General features: G+C 42.2%; 1 protein-coding gene across 2 annotated transcripts in view; it reads left to right on the top strand.

Moving 5' to 3' along the window:
- arhgef10 (Rho guanine nucleotide exchange factor (GEF) 10) overlaps positions 1 to 19451 on the top strand; it is a 235584-nt gene that overhangs the window by 153033 nt on the left and 63100 nt on the right. The window contains exons 5-17 of one of the 2 annotated variants that reach the window (XM_080413202.1): positions 935 to 971; positions 2626 to 2714; positions 3145 to 3201; positions 4431 to 4603; positions 6097 to 6213; positions 7217 to 7328; positions 7789 to 7901; positions 10071 to 10148; positions 10250 to 10429; positions 12223 to 12339; positions 14497 to 14589; positions 17622 to 17792; positions 18855 to 19000. In XM_080413202.1, coding sequence (XP_080269328.1) covers positions 935 to 971; positions 2626 to 2714; positions 3145 to 3201; positions 4431 to 4603; positions 6097 to 6213; positions 7217 to 7328; positions 7789 to 7901; positions 10071 to 10148; positions 10250 to 10429; positions 12223 to 12339; positions 14497 to 14589; positions 17622 to 17792; positions 18855 to 19000 — 1483 coding nt within the window. The remainder of the gene's footprint in view (positions 1 to 934; positions 972 to 2625; positions 2715 to 3144; positions 3202 to 4430; positions 4604 to 6096; positions 6214 to 7216; positions 7329 to 7788; positions 7902 to 10070; positions 10149 to 10249; positions 10430 to 12222; positions 12340 to 14496; positions 14590 to 17621; positions 17793 to 18854; positions 19001 to 19451) is intronic. The other variant, XM_080413203.1, reaches the window with a different exon arrangement.

The raw sequence follows: 19451 nt of genomic DNA, 5'->3' as shown, positions 1-19451 counted from the left end.
GCATTTTACTTACTTTTTTGTGAGGAATCCCGGCGTCCAGTGAAAAAGAGAGTTGTTCTTCCTTCAAGGATTTAGAAGTTGTGACATTTCCTGCCCCTGTGGGGGGTACTTATATGCAAATATCCTGGCCAATGGCATTGCAAGACTAAACAATAGGATCCAATGATGATGTTTAGGTGAAAGAAGAACAGGAAAACAAATGATTTATACACTTTTTGATAAAATACAAATGTTACACATTTGCAACTGTGGGTCTTGCAGGGTTTTAAAGTAAAAGTAAAAGTACTCGTTACACAGACTGTCCCGTTTCACAAGTTTTTCATAAAAATCCTTTGAAAATAGCAGATCAACAAGCTCACAATGGCTGTTGTGGCTATTTTCAAATGGCCGAAATGTAAATAGGGCTGAAGTGGTTAATGTATGTTTTGTAATAATAATAAAAAACTGCAAAGTAACTAGTAACTTAAGTTTTCAAATAATTATAGTGGAGTAAAGGTACACTATTTGCCTCTGAAATGTAGTGGAGTAAACGTATTGACAATTGGAAATACTCAAGTAAAGTAAAAAATATCTCAAAACTGTACTTAAGTACAGTACTTCAGTACATGTACTTAGTTACTTTACACCACTGGGCTTATACAAAGGCTGATGCCAGGTTCATTTGTGGACCTGGCATCCTACAGTTCACATATATATGTATAGCATATATATATATATATACAGATTTTCTAAAAATTCTACTGTTTAGACTGATAATAGGTTCTTGGTTTACCTATGATCCTAGATTACTATATGCATTTGATGTATTACCTTGTGTTTACCGTGCTTACTGTAAATCGCTCTGGATTAAGAGCGTCTGTTAAATGATGTACAATTAAAAAATGTAAAGTGTATTGCTTTGTCTTAACCTCTTTCTCTCTTTCTATCTCCATAGTAACAGTGGTCACGACTGGAAACAACTCTGCAGACAGGTGTGTGAACATCTTTCAGAGTGATTTGGCTATCATATTCCAAAATTGCAGATACACAAGCTCATAGCGCATCACTTCGTACTACGCTATGAGAGTGTGGCATGAAGAATCACTTTGTGCCACACTATGAGCTTGTAGATCTGCTATTTTTTATATATATAGTCTTAAACATTTTTAACCCTATATACTTCATTGGCCGGGGTCCCCCAGGGCTCTATACATGGCCCCCTCCTTTTCTCCCGATACACCAAATCTCTTTGCCGAAGAACCTTCACAACTGCCTGTAAATCATACAGACTGACTACACTACAACACACGCCCTGTAGAAACAAGCAGTGTTGCCATGTCTGCTTATTATAAGCTACCCACAAGCTTCTGGGAAATTTAGTTGAGCTACGGCAGTAGACAGGGTTGTCGTGGCTAGAAATCTAGTCTATTTTGGCTAGTGTGGCGCAGGTTGTCCATTTGCCCCCACCCCTACGTTGACATAAACACTGTTTTATCCTGATGGTAACAGATCATAATCACTATGGCGTGAGGCGATGGACTAGAAATCCATTGGGGTCTCCTCACGCAGGTTTGAATCCTGCCGACAACGGGATGTATTTTACGGGCAGCTGTACCTTAGTGGGTACAGAATCTGACAATCAGAAGTCAGACCCACCCTGGCTCACCCAGTCAAAATGTATGTGTCGGAGCCTTGCCTCACGAAAATATAGATTTTATTTTATTATGTGGCCCTGCTCTCAAGCTGCTTCCTCTGCTGCTCAATACTGCTAGTTGAAAACAGATGTCGGTAGCCTACTTAACGCATTGTAAGGACATAGTCATTCACACCTTCGCCACACCACACCTTCAGAAACAACGAGGATCGTTAAGAAGCCATCAACACATCTGCGAACAACTCCACCCACCCCCCACCCTGTCTGTCTGTCTCAATCAATGCCATTAACATGCATTGTCCCGTGACACGCATGAAAAGAACAGTATTCAATGACCTAACCCTAACCCAGTATTCAATGATCATGATTTGAGAGAGAGAGAACTAATGCAACATCATGTCATAACCAGAGTGTAGAAGAGAGAGTAACGTCATGCTTTGATCTCGCCGCAAAGCGGGCTGCTATGGGCTATAGTTCCAAACATTGGAACTATACCATTGAGATAGACAGAGCACTTCCGCATTCCATTCTTACAATGGGAGTCAACGCTAGTGTCATAACTCTCCATTCGGCTGTGGCCATAACCCCCAAGTCTAATTCATCTCAACGAGGTGCAGGTGTGCTGTGTATTTTGTTTTGGGATGTTCAACCATATATGTATTCCATATGATGACAGTATCAGTATGCTAAACCTGGTCAAGTGAATGGCTCAGAGTGAGATGGAAGGCATTCAATTCCATGCACATAACGTCATTTTCAGGACTACAATATCAAATATCCTCATTATGCAAACATAAAGACTAAAATGGTATATTCATTGTGGGTTAATAATGAATAGCCAGAATGTGTAATCTTAATTCAACTTTATGATGCAAGTATAAAAACATTATTTAGTAATAGTATTTAATCAGGGCACAAAAAAGATTGGTACCCCTGGTTTAGATCCTGTCAGTGAAAGCTGATGGTGTTGTTTGTATGTTTTATGTTTGAAGTGTTTTCAGTGAAGAATATGCACCAATTAGAGAGGAGGATGCCTTGACCAAATGGGTGTCTGATCCTGCCAACACAGCCTGGATGGAGAGTAAGTCATGATAATTATTGTTATAATAACAACAACAATAATTATTATTATTATTATTCATACAGATAACATTTTTAATATTTTATTTTTGTTTGTGTATTTTCCTTGATGTTCTCCTCTGAGAAAGTCCCAGTACAAAACTTAGCAGTGTTGTCCTCTCATTATTCTCTTTCTTTCTTTCTTTCTTTCTTTCTTTCTTTCTTTCTTTCTTTCTTTTTCTTTCTTTCTTTCTTTCTTTCTTTCTTTCTTTCTTTCTTTCTTTCTTTCTTTCCTTCTTTCCTTCCTTCTTTCCTTCTTTCTTTCTATTTGAAACAAGTGAATATCCCAGACACTTCCTTCCTCCTCTTCTCCTCTTTGAGGAAGTGGTGTTTCTCCATGCATCCTGTCTCATGATTGTAAGATATTGTTCTCTTTGGTTTGTGCGGTTCAGGTCCAGACGAGGTGATTTACGATGACGTTCCCAGAGAGAACTCAGACTCCAACACAGGTTAGTGTCTCCCTCTCCCTCTTAAATCAGGGTTTTATTTGTGTTGCTTCAATTACGTCTTCAACCATTGTGTCTTGTGGTTCCTCTTTGCCACTTTTCTGGAATATAGGTTCACTTTTGGTTCCACTTCACCATTTAACTACATAAACCCTCTATGTTGGCAAAGTGGCCGTTTCCAAGAAGTTTTGGCCATTATTTCTGGAACGGAAGGTCCAATCTGTTCAGTTCAAAGCTGATGCGTGACTTTGAGGACATTAAGCGCATAATGACACCCTCAATCTCAACGCCTCGCTATACAACGCATTGTGAGCTTGTAGATCCGCTATTTTCGGTGAAGAGATTTGGTGTAGAGAGAAAAAGGAGATCCAAAGAAAGACTTTGTATAAAGAAGTAGATAGGGTTTAAGCGGTAAAAGTTGGTAACCAAATGGACCCTTATAGATCTTTAACTATTGAGAGAGTAAAACCTTGGGAGAGTTGGTAACCAAATGGATCCTTATAGATCTTTAACTCTTGAGAGAGTAAAACCAAATTTGGTTTCATTTTACGCTCTCAAGAGTTACATTATTGTTAAACATCTGCATGACTTAATTTACAAGAAGTACACAATTAGAGAATGTAGAAGAATTGTTATTTTGATCAACGTTTGCCTGTTATCTCTCCTATTGGTACCAACATCAATACAGCATGGAATTGTGGTCAAAATCTTATCCAACGACAACAAAGTTGTGGGTCTGAGGCTAAATCTCATCAAATGGTGGATCCGTGGCTCAAATGCAGAATAAATAATGGACCTTGATATGAAAAGGGTTGAAAACCACTGCCATATCATAATCAGACATTTTGGACAACCTTGCAGTTTGAAGCCTTTTTTTCTGCTAAACACTGCCATGTACAAGAGACACACAAAAGTGCACGGTCACATTCATGATGTGTTTTATTAACCCATTCAATCCGGGGAAACATATTGAGTCATTTTAGATTTTAGCTATGTATATAGCACATTGGTTCTCAAAGTGGCAAAGTGGGGTCCCCCAGGGGTCCTAGTTAATATAGCGTCACAATCATTTTAACCACTTTAACCATTATTTTATACTTTTGCAAATAGCAGATATACAAGCTCATAGCGCGTCACTTTGTGCCGCTCTATGAGCTTGTAGATCTGCTATTTTTGAAAACGTCTGAAGTCGTTCAGTAGATGAGTTAACAATGTGTTATTAACCCTTGCAGAGCCAGATGAGATGATCTACGACGACGTGGAGCTGGGCGACGAGGGAGGCTGCGAGAGCGGCTGGAGCTCCAGCGAGTTCGAGAGCTACGACGAGGCCAGTGACGGGGAGGGCCGCGCCGAGAACGGCATGCCCCACGCCTTCATGAGGGGGAAGCCCCAGAGGAAGACCCACGTATGTAGAGCAAACAACACCCTCCTCACCCCCACCCTGTCAGACACTCAGGCCTGCGTCAATATTACTGTACAACTTTACACATCTGGAGAAGAGGGGGGTAAAAAAACAAAAACACAAGAGAGAGACAGGATATTGATATTTGTGGTTGTTGATATAAGACAAGAACAACAGTAAAAGCCTTGTAACTCAGTGAGAGAGTACAGATGGTCCTCTGTACACTCCCAGAGATAAATTAACACTAGCTAATTTACAGCAGATGGTTCATGTTTTCTTTCTCGTGGAGATTTCGTATCGCTGTTAACATCAAAGATGTTAAGAAGATGTTAAGAAGTCTGCAGAAAGGAGTCTTAACACATCATAGTTACAACTCTTCATGTTTGACTATTTGCAAATTATTTGATCACCTTAACTGGTCATTTCAATAATAGACAGCCCACTTGCATGTCGTTGCTTTCGGGCACAATCCAAAAAAACATTACTTTCCGTTAACGTTATTTTGATTTAAGAAGTATAAGATGTAATCTATGCTCCACTCGTTCGCCTTGATGTGGACTGTCACTGTCCAGTTTTATGGTCTGCTGTTTATATCCCATAGGCCGGAGGGACTGTGACAAAACAGTTGCTATGGAAACAGCAAACGGTCTCCGCTTGTTGACTTGATGTTGACTGTCCGGTTTAGAATGCTGCAAACCACACTCGTTTCACTGTCTCATATATGGGCTTGCGCCCCCTGTCCACATCCACAGATTTTTTTAAATATTATTCCAGGCAATAATTTATTGGCTGGCTGAGGGTCACGCTCACCCCACATCAATAGGGGTGTATGATAATTAAAGGAGTGTCCTTATCATATATAGGTATTGACGTGGGCTGAGTCGCAATTCAGAACACCTCTTCTTGCTTAATCGCAGAAGTACACTTATCTCACAGCAGTATCGCAGTCGCGTAGTTCAACTTTCCACCGCATACCTACCTAGGCCCCTGTGGTTAACGTTTGTAGTTACCGGTAGAAATCAAGATCCACCAGGATTTCGATCCGTTTTAGAAGTTTCAACTTGTCTCGTCGCAAACCTGAGGTCAAGACTTGTTAAGCCTAGTTCAGACCAAAGGTTTGCGACGACGACGAGACGAAACCGTTTCAAGTCAGATTTATACTTTGTCGCAGTAGTACGATGGTGTCACCGGAAATAACTGATCTTGTGCATCGGCTATTTTTGGAGCTTGACACCATCAAGTATAAATTAAGTAGTAGAACGTTAGGGCTATAAGCCTGATTTATACTTAGTTGCACGCTGGTGTTGCATGCCGTAAATAGCAAATCTACAAGCTCACAACGCGTCACATTCGTGACGCACTGTGAGCTTGTAGATCTGCTATTTACTGAGCACGACACCGGCACCGACAACTTAAGCATAACTGAGGCTTTAGGCTCGTTGATACGCAGACGAGCTCCCATCAACGTAATGTATACATGCTCTGCTTCTGTTTAGCTCTCTCAAGATCTGACACGCTTGAAAGAACACTATGAGAAAAAGATGAAAGATCTTATGGCAAATACAGTGGGAACAGTAGAACTGCAGCAACTTAAACAGAAACACGAGCAGAAGGTAAAACCCGCCTGCCGCTCGGCTCAGTCTCCCCCCATCCACCTCCGTCTCCCTGCGCTAGACAAAGTTGTCCCCCCTACCCCGCCCTTTGCTGTCGGCTAACCTAGCTAACCCCACTCTGGGCGTCGTCCTCCTGTGATGTAATTGGCTGCTGGTGGCGGTGATGGTGGCGGGTTTGTGTATAATAATTCATCTGCCTCCCTTGTCATTCATTGTTTAAACATGTGGGAGTTCATGAACTGTTGGACATTTTCTACAGTGCAGTGGTGGAAGACATACTCAGATCTTTTGTTTACTTAAAGTAAAAGTAGCAATACCACAATGTAAATATACTCTGTATTCCAAATTTTACTTTAGTAAAAGTTCAGAGGTGTTGGCATCAAAATGCACTTGCAGTACCAGAAGTGAAAGTACTCATAATGCAGAATGATCCATTTCACAATCATGTTATTGTATTGGAATTATTCATGCATTAATCTAAATTTACAAACTACCATAGTTGAGTAAAAAGTACAATATTGGCCTTTGAGATGTAGTGAAGTATAGGAATACAAATTTAAATATATAAATCAAAACTGTTTACTCAAGTACAGTACAATACTTAGTTTACTTTCCACCACTGTTACAGTGTGTAATTACACCAATCAAGTACATGAAGTACACTGACTGAGACACTAGCAACTCATGTGCGTTTACATATACATGGCAAATGCACATCCAGATCTAAATCTTTTCACAGTTACCGACAACTATAGCAGCCATCATCATTAACCTCATTATACTACATTTATCCCACACACACAAACCAACAGGTCATTTTTCCTGTAAATATTCTGCTGTGGTGGTTCTGTATTTTACATGATCTGACATCTGTCTTCATCTCGCCGCTAACATCGCTCAGGCTTCCGTCAAAACCCTACTAAACTAAATGTACCTTTCAAAAAGATATAAACCCCACTTGTTGTTTTTATTGAGTAATTCATGTATTCGTGTTGTCTGGAAGATGCAAAAGCTGGTAAAAGCAGCTAAGGAAGGAACCAAAGATGGACTTGAGAAGACCAAAGCTGCGGTGAAGAAGGGACGGTCGTACATCAGGACCAAGTCCTTCTGTCACGGTATGAACGTCACAGCAAACGGACAATCTCTCCTTAAGTCCTACCTAATAGTTTATTATTCTAAGTGAATGTCACAGTTTGTGCTCACTACATCATTGGTCCTCAAAGTGGGGTCCGGGGACCCCCAGGGGTCCTTGAGGGGGTTCCAGGGGGTCCCCAGCTAAAGCTTGTACATCTGCTATTTTCTAAAAAATATTTAAAATGTTTGGACATTTTTGAATCATTTCGCATAAATCTTCTGGGGGTCCATGGCACAAAACCTTTTCAGATGGGGGTCCACGGCCAATATCATTTGGGGGTCCTTCGCACAAAAAAGTTTGAGAACCACTGCACTACATGATTGCCGGTCAAATCATGTGCGGGGAGTCAATCGTTAACACGCAAAATGAGATTGACTGGTGATGGTTTATATGACTGTTGTTGTTTATTTGTTGTTTTTAACTCTCTGTCACCGCTCCAGAGAGGAAGTCGGACTGCTTTGAGGATGACGGCTCAGAGCTCTTCATTGAAGTGGACTGTTTTAACGTGGAGCCAGTGCTTGGGCCCGCCCCAGAGGGACTGTCACAGCAACAGGTACCATTCACTCTGTGCATCAGCGTTCCTACAGATACAGAGATTAGTGGTTGTTCGGTTCTGGACAACGGCTGGTCCGACCAAATTACTACAATCATCACCAAACCCCCGGTCATCGGCAACAACACTCGCACCAAGTTTGAAGTCAATCGGTCAGACTGTACCCAAGTTATGCGCGGGACTGACACACATACATACTGTACATACATACAGACAGATAAACACACACAGGTTTCTGCAATTTTACGCCACTGTTCATTGTTTGTGTACTTTTCAAATATGTTTTTAAGCCCGATGAAATCGGTTGAAATGCGCGTTTAATACTTCTGTAAAGAATTGTATTGAATATGAATTAAGCTGATGAGCTGATTGCTTAACCGGTGGCAACCCCTACATAATGTCCGGTCAGAACACAAGGATGATGTCTTTCTAATTGAGGATATATTAAAGTCTTCACACCCACATCAGTTCTGCACCACTTAACAACACATAAACAGTACAAATAATCCTGTTCTTGCATCACAAACAAAGGTACAGTACTTACATTTAGTTGCACGCACACTAAGAAATACAGCAGTCCAAGGGGAAAAAAACACAAAACTCTTCTGACAGTCAGAGCCGATGTCCAGCTTCTGTCTCAGTTAACTAAACTGAATGATGCAACATCATGCAAGCAGCAGGCACTAATTGACCACACCTGGCTCAAGGTAAATAAAAAGAAGGTATGGTCATCTACTTCATTCTCGCTATCCAGCCATTCCAGCCAGCAGATTTGTCGCATTGGGACATTGGGAGGCAAACTGCAGCCGAGGGTTCGGTGTAATACGTTGGAGTCAATGAAAGCCAGGTAGACGAGCTTATGAACAAACCCTATTTCTGCGACCCTTGTAAAATACTCTGCCCAGGAAAATAAAAGAAGATATATCACACATTGTTTTCTGCTGTGTTGCCTTTCGATGTGTACACTGTATAGTTTTATTGAGGTATCTAAAGAGTGCTTTTCTGAACGTGACAAAGTATCGCGAGACTGTTGGTCATTCACAGCCTGAAAACCAAATCCCGTGATATTGCTGAGCCAGAACCAGAACGATACATGGCGCTGTTCAGACACATTTGTAAAGGAATTTAATTGTGACTACACCTGTGCAGACAGTGAAGGTGGTGAATGGACGCTCCAGTGTTTGTGTTCTTGATGCACATACCTTTTGATAAGTCCTTTGTTGTTTGCTTCTTCTGTGTTGTTGGAGTTGTCAAATGGTTCCTTGGCAGTGTTAGTATTTGTTCAATATTTAATCTATCTTCCTTTTGTCAATATGGTGTTCTATATTTGCTTTTGCATTTGCAGTAAAGAACCAAGACATCTCCTGCAGTCCAAACACACTGAAGCTACACACACCTGTGCCTACTTACTGCCTGATTGAGTGATGTAACCCATCACTGATGTGTTAACTGCCCCCTTGTGGCGTGGATTACTAATAACCCTAAATTATAAAAAACCCTAAACACTTTCAAAAGAAACCAAAAACAGACGTTAGTTGGATCCATTGTGCACAATGCCTTTCTAATACGGCGCAATACATTTTGTAACACAATTTTATATTCAATACATTTTTTTATGCCTCCGAAAAAACACAGGAATCGAACTGGGTTCGATGGCGCACCATCGCAGCCATTTGTCCGATGCAATTCTTTATTCTTCAATCGATTTGTAATTTGTAATTCTTTTTTTTGTGAATAAGGGGCTTTATATACACACACATTACTGCTGATTGGGTCACACCTCGAACACACCCATCGAGCAAAAGAAAACATACCTCAAAGCCTGTTGCGCAGAAACCGTGGCCAAATACACACCGTCTTCAGATTGACATGTCCCTGTTGATATGGGACAGTCAGATCCGAATTCCAATGTCCAATGATCTTTCTTCATACATCGCACCCAGACAGTTGTCTTTGAGGAAAATAGATCTTCACAAGTTCAACTTTGTCACATGTAAACAGTACAGCCAGTGGCACACAATGGAAACAAGTCCCCCAGGACTTTTTAGTGTTTAGCCTAAAAGTGTCACTGTACCTCGTGCTGTTTACATTTCTGACTAAATAAAGTATTCAATCAATCAATCGGACATCGCAATCAGTGAAAAGCTTGTATTTGGTGTTTTCTGACAGCTGGTGAGGAGATGCATCCTGGGCTCCATACTGGAGAGTGAGAAGAACTACCTAGACGCCCTGAAGAGGATATTAGAGGTACGGTATGTATGTACATTCATCGGGTAATGCCGTGAAACCCTCTCACACACACACGTTCTCCCTCGTCACACGGCTCGCCGTCTCGTCCTTCTCGTCAGCACTACGAGAAGCCGCTGTCCCAGATCGAGCCGCGGCTGCTGAGCGACAGGAAGCTGAAGATCACCTTCCACCGCGTCCGCGAGATCCTGCAGTGCCACTTCCTCTTCCAGATCGCCCTGGCCAGCCGCGTGGGCGAGTGGGACAACCTGGAGATGATCGGCGACGTCTTCGTGGCATCGGTGAGCGAGCATTTTTTTAAAAACGGAGTGTGATTAGTTTTGAAAGTGTTTTGTAAGTGTCGCCGTGAAAGTGTCACTGTTGGATCATATAAATATAGCTCAGGGGTCTTCAACAGGGGGTCCGGGACCCCTAGGGGGTCCTCAGAGATACTGCAGGGGGGCTGCCAAATCTTTGTGTGATAAGATATTCTTTTTTTACATTAACCACTTGAACCCTAGCATCCCTATTCGGAGGAAGACTTTAGCCAAAAATAGCAGATCTACAAGCTTACAACGCCTCGCGCTGCGAGGCGTTGTAAGCTTGTAGATCGGCTATTTTTGGCTAAAGAGGTATAGGTGTAGAGGGAAAAAAGAGCAGACCAAGATATTAAAAAAAAGTTTTATCTGAAACACAATTTTATACAATATAGAGGGGGTCCCTGCTTCATCTCTCTCTCAGCTAGGGGGTCCTTGGCCTGGAAAACGTTGAAGACCCCTGATATAGCTTATTCAAGTGTTCCTCGTTCTGTGACGACAACATGCAGTGCAAGGACATTCACATTCCCGGCGGCTACACACACACACACACACACACACGCACACACACACACACACACACACACACACGTTAAGAGAGAACGCTGCGCTCTGCCGTCTCATAGGAAGTACTCCACCCTCCTACTGTCTCCTGCTGCCTTAACCCATTAAAACCGGGAAAGCATCTGTGTGTCATTTTAGATCTTAGCTTTATTATATAGCAACGTCATTTTTTTTCGATTTAGAACAGTGGTTCTCAAAAATAGCAGATATACAAGCTCACAACCACGTCACTTCGTGCCTCCCTGCGATCTTCTACATCTGCTATTTTGTTACATTTTTGAAAAATCTTGAAAGTGTTTTTGAATCATTTTCAATGTCTTTAACTCAAAATCTTGTCTTCTGGTGGGTCCCTGACAAAACATTTTCAGATGGGGGTCCACTGCAAAATACGTATTATTTTGGGGGTCCTTGGCACGAAAAAGTTTGAGAACTAATACTGATCTAGAAGGCGTTTGTAGAGTGGGCCTCAGGGGTCAGGGTCTCAATGGGTTAAAACAAAACATCACATCTCTCGGACCGTCCCGCCTGCAGCTTCATTTCCTGCTGCTTTGTTATTGTACCAGCATGTAAGGTCACGACCCCTGGCGTGACATCAGTGCAGCATGGAGACCTGTGTGTGTGTCTGCCCACTGCCCTCTGTCATCCTGTGTGTGTGTGTGTGTGTGTGTGTGTGTGTGTGTGTGCCCTCTGTCATCCTGTCCCCAAAGCACAGGACTGGCTTTTGACCACTTTAATCGTCCTGTTGCTTCAGAGCGTTCGACTAAAACACGGCTCTTACTAAGCTCTCACTAAGCCTCTGTTGAGTTTGACTGCTGCAAAAAGACGTTGGGTACTTAGAAAAGTGCTATATAAATCTGAGCTATTATTGTTAACTTGTTACGACTTGAGGCCAGTTCTATAAATGCCTTCTAAATCAGTAGTTCTCAAATGTTTTCGTAATTCAAAATGAGCCAGAAGTGACGCGCTGTGAGCTTATATCTGCTGTTTTTGAGTAGCCAACGCTAAAATCTAAAATGACACACAGATGCTTTCCTGGTTTTAATGGGTTAAGACTTGACCCTGAAGTTGAATCTTGAATATTAAATCCTGTGTGCGTGTGCCTGTGTGTGTGTGTGTGTGTGTGTGTGTGTGTGTGTGTGTGTGTGTGTGTGTGTGTGTGTGTGTGTGTGTGTGTGTGTGTGTGTGTGTGTGTGTGTGTGTGTGTGTCTTAACAGTTCTCTAAGTCCATGGTTCTGGACGCATACAGTGAGTATGTGAACAACTTCAGCACAGCCATGGCGGTGGTGAGGAAGACCTGCGCCGCCAAACCTGGATTCCTGGACTTCCTCAAGGTCAGAGCGAGAAGCACACAGCAGCAGTTAGAGACACTTCATGAGAGTAGAAACACAGCAGAAAGCTGCATGTCGATTTAAAAACAACAATCTCATGTTTTCCGGGTGGCAATGTTTCTGCTCATTCTTCAACTATTTCATGGGACAATGGATATACATCAAGGATAGATAGGAGATTTTATCAATTGAAAATGTTGATGATTATGATGATGAAACGTTGGATTACTCTGCGGATGCGCAAGGCCCGTTCGTGCCCAATGTGGTGAGTATCCCCACAGTACCCAAGCAGAAATTGTGCCATTTTCTCCAAATAATTCTAGCTATTTATAATATATTGATCATTAGTTCAGTCACTGGCATGCAGTGTTTATTGTTTTAACATTAAATAAGAACGATATGATAAACCAAAATTGTCTGAATACAGATAACCTCGTGCCCATGTCCTAGGCACCCTGAGTGGTTATCTTTATTATGGCTATAATTTCTCAAATGATTTAAGCATGGACATGTTCATGTGTTTGTTGTTGAAAAGCTACAACAAGCCATATAGGCTATTTTTAGCACCATAAATAGCCTGTTTATGGTGCCTGTTGATGCGGTGTGGAGAGAGGTGCATTCAGCAACCTTTTCACACCATTCAACCAACTGATCTCCCGACTTCATGCAACTTACAGTCTGTAGTAGTCTTGACAACAATGATTGGTGTGTTGTTGCCTTAATGAACACAACTGGCCGTGTTCCCGCGTGGGAAGCTGGCATGGGAGGGTGTTCTCTGTCGCTGCACTAGTGACACCTACAGGTCGGCCAGGGCTCCTGTTCAGCAGGGAGTGGAACTGGGCTAGTACATCCTCCTGGTGAAACCCCTCACTGTCAGGTGAAAAATAAGCAGCTGGTCTTCCTATAAGACCAACAAGTAGGGGCTGGCAGTGACAGGGACTATACACATGGGGTTAGGAAACTGGCAATGACTAAATTGGAGGGGCATACAGGGATTGAGCAGAATTATGATAATAATAATAATTATTGATCTAAGCTGCAGTTTAATATTAAGCACTTATTATTGGTGCAGTGGCATAAACAGGACGCAAAGCTTGGCCAATCCATGAAGACAATGGGTTGTGGGTTGGCCAGTCAGGGAAGCCGATGCCTACACCACAGACACAGAGATTTGGTGCGTCCTCCACACAACTTGTGGACAGACAGATACAGTCGTTCGTGGATTTATCGCACACACACACAAGTTAGAAGTCAATTGGGACAGTTACACACACAGATAGACAAACACATACTGCAATTTATAGATATAGATGCAGAGCCCTTGCCAGAGGCACTCCACTTGTTTTCTGAGCCTACTCACTCCCCTCACTGTCAGGGAATCCCCTTTCATTCACCAGGGGAATTGCCTGTAATGTTCATTTATTAACTTAAAAGGTTTGATCAAATTATATTTCCTCATTGTCATTGTGAATAAATAAGGCTATGGGTAAGTGATAAATAAATTATTGTTGTTGCCCTCATATTATCCAACCTCAGGCAGGCTTATCAGCAGCAATGCTTTTTGTATTATACGTATGCAGTATAAAGTCCCTGTAGGTGTTGATGGGGTTCAGATAAAATGTTATTTATTCTAATAATACATGGTTTGAATATACATATTCAGGGAATTTTCCTCTGTATTTTTCTCCATTTAGCCTCTTTTATTGCGAATGCGGAAGGACCAAGTGGAGCTTACTATGTAACTGTGTGCTCTTGTGTGCAGCCGCGCCCCCATGTGACTCACGCTCTCATTGCCTCGCGCCCCCATGTGACTCACGTGCGTGCACTGCCTATTTGCAGCCGCCAGAGTGCGCCAGAGTGCAGGAATTTAGACAATGCTATGATTAAAATGCACAACAGCCTGCAAAACACACACACACACACACACACACACACACACACACACACACACACACACAATGTCAATGTTTTCTCCCCATCACAGTGAAATAACACGGATTACAAGTCCGTAAATACACAATATTTTCGAGCTGCGTTCGCTTCCAGCGTTCGTGCGTCTTACTTGTCTATAGTTAGCCTAATGTACGTATATGATCCTATTTGGTTCTTAGCTTACCATGGTTAGTTGACTTCCTTTCCTCCTTTCCTTCCTGTCCTCAGCAACGTCAGGAGACCAGCGGTGACCGCATGACGCTGTATGGACTCATGATGAAACCCATCCAGAGGTTTCCACAGTTCATTCTGCTCCTGCAGGTAGGATGGACTCTGGACCATCAGCTCATTCACAAGTAGAAGGAACCTTGTATAGCTAGTGCAATAGACATTATGTTACACAGTTCTGCCAGCAGAGGGCGCTCCATGCATATTAGTACCTGTAGGTCCTGTGTGTTCTGGTGAAATGTAGAGGGGGGCATTTCTCTTCATCTGCCCTGACATGTTGGTTAGGTTACCCTACCCTGCCTCTTCTAAACTAAAGCATGGCAGATTTCAGAAACCTTTGTTTCTGCCTGGCACAGAATAAGGTGGATTCAAGTTTCAATCAAGAATGATGGAAGCAGTGGTGGAAAAAAGTACTCACATGTTTTACTTAAGTAAAAGTATCAATGCTGCAATGTAGAAAATAAATACTCTGTTACAAGTGAAGGTCAGGAATGCAAACTTTACTTGAGTAAAAGTACAAAGGTATTGGTATCAAAATATTCTTAAAGTACAAAAGTAAAAGTACTCAGTGCATAATGTCCCATTTCACGAGTTCAAAATGTATAAAAGAATATTTTGAAATAGCCTAAGCTCACAATGCGTCGCATCGCAACGCATTGTGAGCTTGTAGATCTGCTATTTTCTTTTTCAAATGGCCGAAATGTATTTTTAGGGCTGAAGTGGTTAGTGTATTTTAAAATAATAATCGAAGTCTAAAAAGTAACTAGTAACTAAAGTTTTAAAAGAATTGTAGTGGAGTAAAAGTGCAATATTTGCTTCTGAGATGTAGTGGAGTAGAAGTAAAAGTACTGAAAACTGGAAATACTCCATTAAAGTAAAAAATACCTCAAAATTGTACTCAAGTACAGTACTTGAGTAAATGTACTTAGTTACTTTACACCACTGGATGGAAGCAGTTCAGAGTGACATTTGGACACTACTACCCACTGTACCAGCACTTTACTGTATGGTCATGTTATAGGGGGACCCTTTCTGACCCCACTGGGGAAATCTAGTTTTAGCGATCTCCTATCTTTTAGCGGGGAGCGATTAGGGGTTAATTGTCTACTTTGACACATAGACCAGGGGGCGGGGGTGAACTGGTGACCTTCTGATTACCAGACAGCCCCTCTACCTACTAACTAACCTACAGTCACCCCATAGCCCATAGTATTAACCCTAACTAACCCTAACCCATAGTATTTATTCACATTAGAGTTAGCTAAATAAAACAAAACCCACGCTTGTGCTATGAGTGTTAACATTAAAGTGGAGTGTTCTCCCCACCTGCAGACTGTAAAAACACTTTACCAGTCCATAAAACGCATTTCCACCCACTGTCCCTCCAGGCTATGGGACCACGACCGCGACTACAGATCCCGTGGTGAAAATGCTAACAAACAGCGTACATTTGGGGAAAGTGAAACATCATCATCAGTCTTAATTGTCGCATGGGGATGTAGCGTGTCATAGTCTGTTCAACAGAAAAACACATAACAATATAACGATATACAACACAACATTAAAGACAATACATAGAGTTCCCAGAACACACAAACCAACGTATCAGCGAGGCAGTTTGTTTAACTTCCATCACTCCATCACTCTGCATCGACTTACTCACTCCCTGCATAGACCAATGGAGTAAAGTTCTCAGTTGCCACGACTCAAAAATAGCAGATGTACAAGCTCATATCGCGGCACCGAGTGCCGCGCTACGAGCTTGTAGATCTGCTATTTATTTGGGAAAAATCGTGATTTTTTTTGCAAATCTTTGAATATATATATTTTTAAAGCGAACATTTCTAACTCAAATCTTTGCTTCTGGGGGTCCCTGGAACAAAAAAAAATACAATGTTTGCTTTAGGAAATATATATTCAAGGATTTGCACAAACTTTCACGATAAAAAAAAAGGCAGATCTAGACTTCAGTCATTTGGATTCCATAATGAAGACAACATGTCTTCAGCAGCAAAAGTAGCCTAAATCTACAGGCTCTCAATCCGTCTGTAACGCATTGAGAGCTTGTAGATATACGCTACTTTCAGTTATTATTTTAAGGATAGAGCATTATTCACACGGCCAAGTGCTACAGGAAAAATGCAGGATTATGTATAGAACCTGACAGCTAAGGTGGCTAAGATGTTCTGATGCATTATTGAGGATTCTTTGCTGAACAGAAAAAGAAAACGGATCAATAATTTTAAATGTCTTGAGCTATGGTGGCAATTTAGTTGGCCAAACCATCAATATGTGCAGAGGCATATACTAGTTAACCACTGTATCCATTTATACGTTGGCTATTAAAAAATAGTTGCGAACGCGGGAGGAGGCGCGGCGAAGCCGCGCCTCCGACCAAGTGGAGCTTACTATGGGTGCGTTCGGAAATACAGCACTGAGCGCACTGGCCAATACAAACTAATAGGCGAGTGCGCTCCGGTGTGCAATATCCGAACGCACCCTATGTAACCCTGCTTGGGTTGTGTCTCTGTGTCTCTGTGTCTCCGTGTGCACTGCCTGTGTGCACTGCCTGTGTGCAGCTCCTCTGAGATAAGTAAATGTCCAATTTAGACGTACCATACATCAAATGAAAGGTCTTTGAAAACTGAACACACCTGTCAAGGTTGCGTTTAAGCCCGCCCCTTCCCCCGGAAGCCACGCCCCGGAGAAGGCTCCTAAAAACTCCCCATTGAAACCCCATGTTAAATGAAAAGTGCCCGAATCGCTCCCAAACTTTTTCTACCCCCCCTAAGTGGGGGTCTACGAACAAATACATCGGGCTCGGATTTTGGCTCCGCCCCCCGGAAGTGGGTGAAACAGGCACTTCAAACACTTTGTTGAATTGTTCAAAAACATTCCAAGTTTTTTTTTGGTGAATTTGTATTTTTCTAAGATGCTCCTTTTAACGCAGATTTTTTTTTTTTAAAAAAATAATTATTTTATTGGTTACTTTTTTTAAAATATTTTTTTTCTTTTTTTTTTTCTTTTTTTGCGTTCGCTTACCGCGTTCGCGCGTCTTACTTGTAGATAGATATACGATAGATATAAGTATACACAGTTAACAAGTGTTACATCGCTCCCATCAGGACATGTTGAAGAACACGCCGGTGGGCCACGCTGACCGGCTGCCCCTGCAGATGGCGCTCACGGAGCTGGAGACGCTGGCCGAGAAACTCAACGAGAAGAAGAGAGAGGCCGACCAGCGCTGTGAGATCCGGCACATCGCCAAGGCCATGAACGAACGCTACCTCAACAAGGTGTGTGCGTGCGTGTGTGCGTGTGTGTGTGCGTGTGTGTGTGCGCGCGTGTGTGCGTGTGTGGTGTGTGAGGGTTTCTGTTTCTGTTCGTTTGAACACACGCTATTCCTCCACCGAGGTGCTTATCGTCTTTTTATGTTTTGCCCTATACTTATATCGTATGTGACAGTGTCGCACAAAAGTACCAAGAATTGTAGATCTACAATCTCGCAACACAATGTGATGTGTTCTGAGCTTGTAGATCGGCTACTTTGGAAAAAGTTTGAGACATAAGAAAATGTCTGTGTTCCAGACATTGGAACACAGGTTTTTTTTTCCATTTCCTGAACATAGGGACGCTAGGGTTCATGGGGTACAAGGTTTCCATCCGAAGGCGATGGTATTCATAGCGTGTGGCTTTGCACAGCGTAGCGCATGGCACACTAGTACTCCCCAAGGTGTAATTATGAACTACTAGCAAAGTACAGGACAAATCTGGTAACTGTTCTGTATAAAGTCAGCTGACCTCATAACCTCATGTCCCCACGCTTTAGCTCTGAATGTTCTTACTTGCGCAAAGCAACGAACAGCGTTTGGACATGGTCTAGACGTTGTTTACTGATTTGTGCAATAATAATATTGGGAATACAGCTGTTTCTGCTGACTATTTTTTTTTCTTTTGATAACACTTTGTCTTTGCACCAGCGACCACGTCAGGGGTCATCTATAGGTCTGTACACCGTGGCAAAGACTTGGTCTTGTCCGTGGCAAATTTTTGAAAACATTATAATGTTCTTATTTTGATCATAAGACCCAATTACTGAATGTCAAGTCTCCAGGTTTTCTTCAGAATATGTATGCCACGTATTTACTACGACACTATGGCATATCAGGAGTCCAACTAGTATTAGTGGTTCTCAAATGTTTTATTTGCAAGGACCCCCTTAACTCTGAGAGTGTAAAAATGGAACCAAATGGACCCGTAATTTGACTAAAATGTCCGCCACTAGCTAGCATGGCGATTACCCCTGGACTACATGGATATGCATAACGATACCTTTTTGAACCCCCACACACCTTTAGCTTCTCAGTAACGGCAGCCGTTACCTGATTCGCTCAGACGACATGGTGGAGACGGTTTACAACGAGCACGGCGAGATCATCAAGACCAAGGAGAGACGCCTCTTCCTGCTCAACGACGTTCTGATGTGTGCCACGCCTAACATCCGGTAAGGAACCACAGTACAGCCACACCACATCCTGACCTGCTCTTTAGTAATGGGACCTACATGCCTTGACTGTTTACGGTGTGGCTCTATAACAGCGGTTCTAACACATTTTCCATGTCAAGGATCCCCAAATTCCTCTGTATTTGGCCGCGGACCCCCATGTGAAAGGATTTTATGCCAGGGATCCCCATATAAGAGAAGATTTGTTTCAAAATGATTCAACATTTTCCACAGTTTTTCAAGATTTTAGCTATTTTCGTTTTTTTGGATCCCTTTTGCAATAGAGCAGTGGTTCTCAAACATGTTCAAGTCAAGGACCCCCAAATTGATATGTTTGTGCCAGGGACCCCCAGAAGAGAAGATTTATGTTCTAAAATCTAAATTATTCAAAATGTTCCAAACATTTTATATCCATAATTAGGCTATTCAAAGATAGCAGATGTACAAGCTC

The sequence above is a fragment of the Gymnoscopelus braueri genome (genome assembly GCF_963280865.1).
Source record: "Gymnoscopelus braueri genome assembly, chromosome: 19".
NCBI classification, from domain to species: domain Eukaryota; kingdom Metazoa; phylum Chordata; class Actinopteri; order Myctophiformes; family Myctophidae; genus Gymnoscopelus; species Gymnoscopelus braueri.
This window is presented reverse-complemented; position numbering and strand designations above follow the sequence as displayed.